This window comes from Dermochelys coriacea, chromosome 18 (genome assembly GCF_009764565.3).
Source record: "Dermochelys coriacea isolate rDerCor1 chromosome 18, rDerCor1.pri.v4, whole genome shotgun sequence".
Taxonomy (NCBI): Eukaryota; Metazoa; Chordata; order Testudines; family Dermochelyidae; genus Dermochelys; species Dermochelys coriacea.
The window spans coordinates 5,856,102-5,867,151 of NC_050085.1; the positions used below are offsets into that span (position 1 = coordinate 5,856,102).

General features: G+C 54.9%; 1 protein-coding gene and 1 non-coding gene across 5 annotated transcripts in view; both read left to right on the forward strand.

The window, feature by feature from the left end:
• Nucleotides 1-11,050, forward strand: part of LOC119845134 (chloride channel protein ClC-Kb-like) — a 31,210-nt gene that overhangs the window by 14,319 nt on the left and 5,841 nt on the right. For all 4 annotated transcript variants that reach the window (XR_006276339.1, XR_006276340.1, XM_043499923.1 and 1 more), the window contains exons 8-19: nucleotides 2,068-2,193; nucleotides 4,618-4,702; nucleotides 5,130-5,231; nucleotides 5,775-5,859; nucleotides 6,406-6,579; nucleotides 7,588-7,657; nucleotides 8,042-8,152; nucleotides 8,512-8,725; nucleotides 9,122-9,255; nucleotides 9,746-9,846; nucleotides 10,505-10,588; nucleotides 10,758-10,844. Coding sequence is in view for 2 of the 4 variants with exons in the window: in XM_043499923.1 (XP_043355858.1) it covers nucleotides 2,068-2,193; nucleotides 4,618-4,702; nucleotides 5,130-5,231; nucleotides 5,775-5,859; nucleotides 6,406-6,579; nucleotides 7,588-7,657; nucleotides 8,042-8,152; nucleotides 8,512-8,725; nucleotides 9,122-9,255; nucleotides 9,746-9,846; nucleotides 10,505-10,588; nucleotides 10,758-10,844 (1,373 nt within the window). In the remaining 2 variants the exon portion in view is untranslated. The remainder of the gene's footprint in view (nucleotides 1-2,067; nucleotides 2,194-4,617; nucleotides 4,703-5,129; nucleotides 5,232-5,774; nucleotides 5,860-6,405; nucleotides 6,580-7,587; nucleotides 7,658-8,041; nucleotides 8,153-8,511; nucleotides 8,726-9,121; nucleotides 9,256-9,745; nucleotides 9,847-10,504; nucleotides 10,589-10,757; nucleotides 10,845-11,050) is intronic.
• On the forward strand, nucleotides 6,951-7,022 carry TRNAR-UCU. Its single transcript has one exon. It is a non-coding gene; the product is annotated as a tRNA-Arg (tRNA).

Below are 11,050 nucleotides of genomic sequence, written 5' to 3' on the forward strand. Positions count from 1 at the left end.
CGTACCGCCTGCCGGAGCAACCACCGGCTGCCCCGGTGTCCCCTGCCGGAGCAACCACCGGCTGCCCCGGTGTCCCCTGCCGGAGCTACCACCGGCTGCCCCGGTGTCCCCTGCCGGAGCTACCACCGGCTGCCCCGGTGTCCCCTGCCGGAGCAACCACCGGCTGCCCCGGTGTCCCCTGCCAGAGCTACCACCGGCTGCCTGCCTGCTCATCACTGATACTTTGTGTGGTCATCTTACCACCAGCTGTCTTTAGCCACCTGTCCATATGTCACTGTTACGTACAGATATAGTTATAGTGCAACGTATACAACCGAACACCCCCCTCAGTTCTGAGCTCAGTTAGACTGGGCTGTCGCTGGGCAACTGAACCTGCGCTGTATGGTGATTGGAGGGGAGGGCTCTATACATCAGTATCTCTGTGTGTCTGCAAGAAGAAAAGGAGGACTTGTGGCACCTTAGAGACTAACAAATTTATTTGAGCATAAGCTTTCGTGAGCTACAGCTATCCGACGAAGTGAGCTGTAGCTCACGAAAGCTTATGCTCTAATAAATTTGTTAGTCTCTAAGGTGCCACAAGTACTCCTTTTCTTTTTGTGAATACAGACTAACACGGCTGCTACTCTGAAATCTGTGTATCTGTGTTCTCATTGGTACATCTTGAAATACACTAATTACCATGTTTTATATAATAAATTCCCACAGAGTTTTAAAACTCCTGCGTACCCCCCAAGATGTCTTGTGTACCCCCAGGGGTATGTGTACCACCGTTGGGAACCCCTGACATAGAGGACAACAGCCTTCTATTGGTGCTAGCCAATAGAGTATCTCACATGGTCAAGATCTGTTCTTTGGTGCTGAAAATCTTGGCTTCAAAACCTGCTGCCGAACAATACAACAGTCTTGGCCCCAACTGGCTCTGTTCTGCCTCGCTCTGTTCCCATTGGCACTCCTTGCACCCTACCCTACCTTACCAATTTCCCTCTTACCTTTCCTATAAGGCCAGCGCTTTTGGAGCCAGCAGGGAGGTAGGAATTCACCTCCTGTTGTCTTCACACCCTTTCTGCTATTGCTAAATGAGTAGCAATTGATCCTGTTACTGTGGAGAGTCAGTAACTCAGAACAAAATGGCACCCTAGCCAAAATGGCAGTTCATGTCTGCCCTGAACTGCAAATGGGGCTACCCAGAAAAGAGTCCCCGGGAAGGTGAGATGTCTCCTAAGAAGGAAAACCAGGTGGCAAAACCATGATGACCCTACCTGGAAAGCCAGGGAAATGTTTCTATGTGTATTAGCTTCTGTAAAAGCCTTTTAAAATTCAACAGTACAAACTTTAATGTGGGTCCTTTGAGGAGAAGAGCTCAGAACTGAGATCTCCAGCAGCAGCAGGCGGAAACAATGTCCCCGCTGGAATTTCTGTCACTAGATGCAGAATAGATTCGGAGCTATCTGAGGGCCTGTTCCAAAGGCCTTTGATGTCAATGGAACGACTCTTTAAATCAATCCCTTCTTGCATTGCTATGTCTCCAGTGCTGTGTTTTCCCCCTACACTGACAGCAGCTATGTATTGCTCAGCCTAAGGGACTTTTATTTCAGATTAAAGAAAGTAACTGACAAAGAAAGAATGAATATAAAGTCTCCAAGGGTGAAAGCACACACTGCCTTGCTCTGTAACATGCTGCATCGGCACTGAGACACGAAATTGGCAGGGGTCTCACAGCAGCAGTTTGGGGGACTCCTCTGCACTTCAAAAATCAGCATCTCCTCTCCATCACGTAACACCGTCATCAGCGGTGCTGGAGGTGGAGGAGTCTAAGAGGCCTCTTTGTGAATGGCCCAGACTCCTGGTGTGAGGATCTGGGCCCTTGATGCTGTATGTTTTCCCCAGGGCATAATGTTTAATAAGCACTTGAGAGTTTGCCAGGAGATAAGGCACAAGCACCTGGCTCAGTCTGGCTCTGCTCTGGCTGCTGTCGGCATCCAGCTCACCCAGGGCCTGCTCAGATGCCTAACATGAGTTGTTGCCTCTCATTTGCCATCCTAGTACCTGAGACCTCTATTTCCCCAGGGGTCCTGTTCAGCATTGAGGTGATGTCATCCCACTTTGCGGTCAGGGACTATTGGAGGGGCTTCTTCTCTGCCACCTGCGGGGCCTTCATGTTTCGCCTGCTCGCCGTCTTCAACAGTGAACAAGGTACAGGGAGTGGCACTGGCCGAGCCATCGGAGAGGGGCACCAGGACTGATGGGATGGCCCACAAGTGAAGAGAAGGTCAAACCACACATGGGTATCCATGTGCACAGCTGGGCTGCCCCATCCCTGAAATATAGGGTGACCAGATAAAAGTGAAAAATCGGGATGGGGGTGGGGGGTAATAGGAGCCTATATAAGAAAAAGACCCCAAAATTGGGACTGTCCCTATAAAATTGGGACATCTGGTCACCCTACTGAAATAACCCCCCTCCAGGCTACCGGCCCTACCGCCTTGTGTTGGGAGCCTATGAGATAAGCGGCATCAGGCTGGGTCAGAACTTGGAAGTGAGACCTTGGCTGGGAGGTTGTGTCAGGAGCTACAGCTACTTAGTGCAGAGTTATTCTGCTATTCACACTGGCAGTCAGATTGGGTGGATCCTATTAGTTCCAGCTCCGCAATATCTAAGGGATAAAAGTCCTCTTTAAATCAGAAGGAACAAGGGGAAGGAACTCAGCTAGTTACATTCTATCTTACTATATACCTCCTGCACCTTGCATACAGTATTCTCCTCTCCCTACCCAAAAGTGTTGTGGGTGTGCTTTTGTCACGTGTTGTACCCTCCCCAGAAGTGGCGGCATTTTAATGGTGGTTGAAAGATTCCTTTGTAAAGCAGTCTGTAGTTTGCAGAGTGCTTGCTATCCATCAGGATGAAAGGTGCTCCATTCAGGCAGAATGACATTTCTTTTTTTAAACAAAATCCTGGATTAGAAAAGAATTCATCTTTCCCCTGACTGAGGTCAGAACAACCCAGCAAAAGACACTGATCTTTGAAAGCAGACTGGCAGGCTCTGGGCTGAGTATTGGTCCTGTCTCCTGCTAAAATCAGCTTGTTAACAGTGCATGATGCATCGTTTGTCCTGGATGCTGCTGACAGAACCATGGTCTGTTATAGCACGGTCTGGACCCCAGCGGTGCAATTTCAGACATGGCCCTGCTTGAAAAAAATTGATAAAGCCACCGGTAGCGTTAGCCAAAAACATCCCAGGCAGAGCGAATGAGGCTCATAACCTGCGTCAATTTGCAGCATTGGATCTGAAATGACTCTGCCAGGCCAGACTCGAACGGCTGTTTGTTCGCAGTATAAAAGCGCAGGCCATGGGCATGATTGGATGCCGTTGGTGCCACCGCAGATCAGAGTTGAGCTGCATCTGCAGAGCCATGTCTGTGGACTGGAACGGGGGCTGAGATGGGGGCACTGCAGGTCACGGCTGAGGTGCCCGGGAAGAGCTGTGTATGGGCAGACTGCAGAGACCCAGATGTGTTTCTGTCTCCCGCAGTTTTATGAGCATCAAAAGTCACCTCATTTCTCCCCTGGTCTTTAAACTGTCAAAGAAAAGGATAGAGTCTGAGTCACACTGAAATGATCAGTTTAGAGACCCGGCAGGGGAGAATGCCGGATGCTGCTAGCATGTCTTAGGAGGCTGTGAGATGCTACTTCCACCTGAAAGAAAAGGAGTACTTGTGGCACCTTAGAGACTAACAAATTTATTAGAGCATAAGCTTTCGTGAGCTACAGCTCACTTCATCGGATGCATTTGGATGAAGTGAGCTGTAGCTCACGAAAGCTTATGCTCTAATAAATTTGTTAGTCTCTAAGGTGCCACAAGTCCTCCTTTTCTTTTTGCGAATACAGACTAACACGGCTGCTACTCTGAAACCTGTCATACTTCCACCTGGAAATCCAAAGCAGCCAGCCAAGCTAACCCCCAACACTGCTGGCTGGCTTGGGCTGGTGCCCTAGCCTCAGAGCTGTGCTCTGAGAACCCGTCCGTGGGGCCTGTGGAAGAAGGAGGGCTGGTGACAACCCCCCGACACATGGCTGGGAATCATCTTCCACTGGTGGGGTGGGCTCTGCCAGGCTGTGGGTCAGGAGGTAACATTCTTTGTTGCAAAGTTGGGGATGCAAATATCATGTCATCATGGCGACTAGGTTTGCCCTTGTCCCAGCGTCACTCGGGCCAGTCTGCTGGCACAGTCCAGCTGCTGCCAGCACCACGGGAGTCTGTGATATACACTCAGCTCCCTATTGGCTAATCGGGGCACCAGAATGGGGGGCCAGTGGCCACAGCCCCCCCTTTTCCCAGCTGTAAGAGTGAACGACGGGAACAGAGAGGAGCAAGAGGATGGCAGGGTCTTGGAGGGAAGGGATGTCGCAGGGGAAGGGCCTCGGGGGAAGAGGCAGTGTGAGCATGGGGGTTCAAGGGGAAGAGGCAAGGCAGGGATGGGGCCACGGTTCGGACGCCTATGGCCCCCCCACTTTTAGGGCACTTCTGCTGCTCCTGTGGCTAATGCTAATAGAACTGGAGGGCACGTGTTGAATTGGCTTGGGATGTCCATGGTCGTGATTTTTGACTCTTTCTCTCAGAAACCATCACTGCTCTATTCAAGACCAATTTTAAGATTGATTTCCCCTTTGATCTCCCAGAGACGTTCTTCTTCATGGTGCTTGGGTAAGAGCAGGCCCAGTCTGGTCTGGTTTTCTTTTGTTCGGTGCAGAGGTGTCACTTTCAAAGGAAGGGAGGACAGCCCAGTGGATAGCTTGCTGCCCTGGGACCTGGCAAATCTATGGCTGCTGTGGGCAACTTACCGAGGCAACACTCTGCCATCTGTACAATGGACACACTAGCAGTGCCCTACTGCACCGGGTGTGTGAGGATGATATCTATGAAGAGTTGGGAGGTGCTGTAGATAGTCACTAGCCAAACCTAGGAATAGCTACATTCATGGTCTCTTTATGCTACTCCATGAATATGCCTGGTAATGAAATCACCCTTGAATCCACCCGTATGCAGATCTCTGACTGTCTTGGAGGACGCCGGCTGCTCTCGGGGGAGAATTGGGGGGTAATTCCTGTTTTTCGTTCTCTTCTCTCTGCAGGGGGATCTGTGGGGTTCTAAGCTGTGCGTATCTCTTCTGTCAGCGCTGGCTCCTGGGATACGTCCGGAGGAACACGATCACCGCCAAGCTGCTGGCTACAGAGTAGGCCTTCTGAAGGGAGGGGTGTTCTCGGCAGTGGGGGCTGTTCCCAAAGTGCAGCAGGACGGGAGGCATGCAAGCCGTGTGCGTGGCCGAAGATCTTCTCTGCCCAGGCCCTGTCTCCCTCCTTGTCCCTCCAGCACCCTCCGTGCTGCCCTGCATGTCATCTCCCACCACATCCATCCTGGTCCCGTGGCTCAGTCCCCAAGAGGCACTGGTGTCTGCAGGCCTATTTGTTCCCTCCTAGCCAACTGTTGGCAGCGAAGGCTCCAGGCTGGAGTGTTCTCTGCCTGCTCGGCTCCTGCGCTGCCCACAGGGGGATGGTTTGTCTCCTCCACTGCTGCAGGAGGGAAAGGAAACCTCCCTCCTGCTCCGGAACCTTTGCTGGCTTTTCACCCTAGGGGAGAATTCATGGGCCCGTTGCAGCTTGGCTACCCAGCCTGTGTGACCTGCCATCTCCCTGACCCTCCCTTTCCCCTGTAGTTCAGAGAGCCCCATTCCAGGGTCACCGTGTGATGTTACATGTCACTGATCTGTCTTTTTCAGCAAGCCCATTTATTCCTCCCTCGTGGCCCTCCTGCTCGCCTCCATCACATTCCCTCCCAGCCTGGGGCACTTCATGGCATCCAGGGTAAGTACTGGTCTATCTCGGGATCCCCTCGCCTGTTCTCTGACCAGTGGGGATCTAAGCACTCGCTCCAGGGTGGAGAGCAGAAACCTTTCCAACCAGCTCTGAAAGACAGGCCACACTGTGGAGAGACAAACTCCCCCCTTCCTGGGGTCTGGCTTTACTAACAAAGTAAATTGTCATCTTCTCACTAAAGTCCAACTCCAACCTTCTCCCCAGGTTGGCTGTATCTATGGTTCCTCTCTCCAGACTCCTCAGCCCACATCCTAGGTCCTCTCTGCCTCCCACCCAAGATCCCTCTGGTAGGGCAGCAGTCCCCTGAAGCTTGTATTTTCCCTCAGTCTGGTCTTCCAGGCTTAATACAGCTAGTAGGTATAGCAGGCTGGGGCCAGTTGTACGCCTTCACTCTCCTGACATCTATGGAGCTACTCCTGATTTACACCAGTGCGGGTGATAAGAGAATCAGACTATGTCTGAGCACGATAGTGATTCACAGCATCTCCTCCTCCTGTGCGGGGAAGTGCTTTGACCTGTCTCCTCCTTTCCCAGCTCAGCATGAAGGAGCACCTCACCTCCCTCTTCGACAACCAGACGTGGGGCCTTCTGTCCCAGAACGCATCGCTGGCCAGGCCTCCTCAAGTCGACCCTGAAAACCTGTGGATTGAGTGGTGGGAGCCCAGAATTACCATCTATGGCAGCCTGGCGCTGTTCCTGGTGATGAAGGTATTGGTCCTGTCAAGGTCTCCATGAGATTGGGTCTCCATGAGATTGAGATTCTACAGGAACCTCAGTGCTCTGTGGAGTCGGGAGTGCTCAGCCCCTTGCTGGATCAACCTCTAGATCCTTTAGGGAGAGCCAAGAACATGCAGCCTTGTGGAGCAGAGATGGGAGAGGAAAGTCAAGGACCCAGTGGAGTCTGATAGGGGATACAAGGTGGCAGCACCTGTTGCATAACCAGAAGGCTCCAAGGTTGTGCCATGTGCACTGGACCGAGGGGGAGTGCCCTCGTGAAGGGCCTAGGAGGAGAAGTCTCTGGTTCCTGTTGAGGAAATGTCCCTGTTACTCTTGAGTGAATCTTGCCATTTATACCAGTTGTGTTGGTGGTATAGTGGTGAGTGTAGCTGCCTTCTAAGCAGTTGACCTGGGTTTGATTCCCAGCCAATGCAATAATGGATCCCCCCTACCTAGGGAGGTGGTGGAATCTCCTCCTTCTTTAGAGGGTTTTAAGGTCAGACTTGACAAAGCCCTGGCTGGGATGATTTAGTTGGGGGTTGGTCCTCCTTTGAGCAGGGGGTGGGACTAGATACCTCCTGAGGTCCCTTCCAACCCTGAGATTCTATGAAGGGGAAGTGTAGCCAGCATCTCCTGTGCTCCCTCTCTGTGTCATCTGGCAAGGACCTGAGGGCCAGAAGAATCAGATCTCCCATGTAATGTTTGGCCAGGTCAGCTGAGACCAGCTCAGTGCAGCTCCTCCTAGCCAGTCCAGGGGAAGGCTTTCTTTTGGGTCCCCTGGCAGAGCTGTCACCTCTGGGCGATGAGGGTCTGGCTATGCACCCTGGCATGGTAATGTGCAGGGTGTATGTGCAGAGCAGGGCCTGCCGCTGGATGGAGGACTCTGCAAACTGGTTTGGTGGCTGGACACCCCACCCCCACCATCGCGGGCTAGGGATGTCTGGAGTGGGTGCACGTGGGTGGATGTCTCACTCGCTCCCGCTCTCTTGTTCGTTCAAGTTCTGGATGCTGATCTTGGCCACCACCATGCCGATGCCAGCTGGATACTTCATGCCGCTCTTTGTATATGGTGAGACCGCTTCACCCTGCCCTTGCACCCATTTTGATTGGACCATTTGATTGTCCTTATTACCATAACAGGGAATAAGGGCTGCCAACTGGATCAGCCCTTTATCACTCAGAGCTAAGAGGAGGCTGCTGGGATCTCTCGACTCTCAGAGCCCTTGCCGGGCAGAAAGGTCGTAGAGAGAGGGGAAAGTGCTTAGCAAGTGCTTAGACCAGCAAGATACACCCCTGGCTCCTGGGAACTTTGGTTCCTTCTCCAGTGGCACATACACTCGACAATTTCTGGGCCTTTGTGCTTCTGTCCCAGAGGGGCCCATTGGGAGGGGGAACGTGAGGCCCTGACCTTTAGATCTGAGCGGCTGGATTCCAGTGGTGAATGTTTTTCCAGGCGCTGCAATCGGGCGTTTGGTGGGGGAAGTGGTCGCCTTTCTCTTCCCCCATGGTATCCAGTCGGACGGCGTAGTTAACACCATCACTCCGGGAGGCTACGCACTGGCAGGTAAGTCTCTAGCACGGGACCTCAACTCAGGAGCCTGGCGACAGGCTTTGAATAATGAATGAGGCTGCAGTGGTAGGTGCCTTTGCAGGGTGGCTCCAGAATTTAGTGTATTACCCCATATTTCTGGGGTGGTCTCCAGGATCTTTCTGCCTTCCCCCATTCCTCTTTCCAAAGGCCTGGTGTGCTGGGAGCCCAGCTTCAGCTCAGGGGGCCTGGACACAGCTCCGCCATGGCTTGCAAGCTTTGACAGCCTGAGAATGACGCAGGAGGATCTGGGAGCTGGACACGAGCTCCCTGGCAGATCCCCCCCGCTGGACAGCACTGAGAGATCAGTGCCCTTTGTATTGTCCTCCTGGCAGGGGCGGCAGCGTTTTCGGGCTCGGTCACCCACACCCTGTCCACTGCCCTGCTGGCCTTTGAAGTGACTGGGCAGATCACCCATATCCTGCCCGTCATCCTGGCTGTGCTGGTTGCCAACGCGATAGCCCAGAAGTTCCAGCCCTCCTTCTACGATGGCACCATCATCGTGAAGAAATTGCCCTATTTGCCCCGGATCAGGAGCCGACACATCGGGTGAGCCCCTGGGGAGACGCTGCTGCCACCTGCTGCCCCGGGAGGGGCGTCTCCACTGGCCTGGCGCTGGGTTGGCGGTGATGCAAGAGGGGCAGGTTAGACAGGCAGCTAGAGCCAGAGGGGAGGGAGCCCCACATCACCGCGGCTGGGTAGCGAATGCAGCGCCTGGCACAAAGGCAGAGCTGAGGCAGGAGAGTAGCTCTGGTGTACTGTGGGTTAACAACAGATCAACCACAGGGTCCTCAACTCCCACGCCATCCCTGCATCAGTCTGAGGTTCCTGGCTCTTCCTTACACCAGCCCCCGGTGGTGATGGTTGTCCAGAGGCCTCGGTGCTGGGTCAGAGGAGAGCTCTCTCCCCTTTTGCCTGGCTGACCCTTGGCCCTTCTACCCCCAGCTCCTACAGGGTGACCACTGACCAGTTCATGAACACCCACTTTGCAGTCCTGGCCAAGGGCGCCAGCTTTGAGGAGATCCTCAGTGTCGTGACCTCTACCGACGACCTGGAGTACCCCATTGTGGAGAGCACAGGTTACCACGCCGCACAGTGCCCAGAGATGGGGCCATGGGTCCTGCTGGCCCTTCCGCTTCTCCTCTCTGTCCCTCAGCCCCATGGCCATCTCTGTCTCTCCTTCCTTCCCCCACCCCTCTCCCTTTCCCCTGGAGCTGGGCCCTGCTGCCCTGGGCAGCGAGAGACAGGCCTGCTTCCTAGTCTGGCAGGAATGGAGCACCCGGAGCGGTTCCCTTTGATTGACATGGCTGGCGTTTCTTCTTGCTACTGAGAGCCCCAGGCTGGATGGGCGGGAGCAAGCCAGTGACATGAGCAGCCTTACCTTCACGGAGGAGCATCCATGGCTTAACGGAGCCCACGGCATGGAGCTGCCTCCCTGGACACAGCCCTCATGGTGGGCAGAGATGTGCCATCAGCTTGGGCCCTTGACCATGAAGTGGTCAGCCAGTGCCAGGGATCTGAGCCACCCACCCAGCTCCTCCTCCCATCTCCTGTCTCCTTCCCCCACAGACTCTTTAATGCTGGTGGGCATGGTGCAAAGAGCTGAGCTGATCAGGTACCTCCAGACCCACGATGAAGCCAAGCCGTCCCCCCAGGAGCCAGGGGAGAAGGTAGGTTCAGAGAATTCATCCCCCTGCTGTCCACATGGCCCCTCCAGCCAGCAGCTCTTAGCACAGAGCAGGTGGAAGTTTAGGGGAACGAGACTGGGAGGGAACTGGTGAGATCCCTGGGCTAGAGGCTGCAGGTTGTCCCCTCCATCCGGTCAGCCCCACCTTAGTGATGGGAGAGGCTCTTCGGCCCCGGCCGCCTGGGACGGATTGTTCAGTGCAGTCCATTAGGGCGCTTGCTCCAGTCTAGCCAGGGCAGGGCAGGTGGTCACCACGGGTCAATCCCAGTTTCCTTCCGAGACCGCGGGGTGGCTCCATGTCGCACCCGTGGCCCTCCCGGAGCCGTACCCCTTCGGAGAGACCAGTCTGCAAGAGGCTTGGGGGGGGCGGGGGGGCGTTCAACCTTACGCCAATATCACCACTGACACCCTGCTGAGACCACGCCCACTGCTGAGGCTCCACCCTCTTAAAGGGGCAGCACCTTGTAATCTGTAAGGTATCCGACCGCAAAGGCACTTCACCGAGTCCTGTCCCCGGGCTGTCCCCATGGGAGGCAGCGCGTGGGCGGGACACACCCCCGAGAGTGCTCTTCGAAAGCGGTACCACTGCGATGGCCTCCTCAGGCCTGTCAATGCCCACCCCCCGTTGTCTTCCCCAACAGCCTCGCTCCAACGGGACACTGGGGGACGACTGCACCATCGAGCCAATAACCCTCCAGCTGTCACCTTGGACATCTCTGCATCAGGTAACTGGGCAGGAAGAGGGCCTGGGAGGAAGGGCTCTGGGCAGCTCCAGGCTTGTGTGGGCCCTGCCATCTCCATGTGAAGAGAGAACTGACGGGCGCGGGGGGGGCTCTGCCGAGAACTGGACGGCGCTGCCCTCCCACGTCACACTCGCTTCTCATTCCCTTCCAGGCTCACAACCTGTTTGAACTGCTGAACATGCAGCGTGTCTTCGTCACCTCCTTGGGACGGATCGTCGGGGCCATCTCTTGGCGCGAGGTAGGGGCTGGGGCCAGCGAGGAATCGGGGGCTGGCGGAGAAGGGCTGACCGGAGAGCTGCCTGCAGGGGCTTGCCGGGGCTCAAGGATCCATCCTGGATTGGGAAAGGAATGGGCATTGAGGAGGTGACTCAATGGCTATCGATTCCCCGGGGCTGGGGGGAGCATGGAGCCAGGCAGGGGCATGGCCTTCCCCACCTGCCGCTT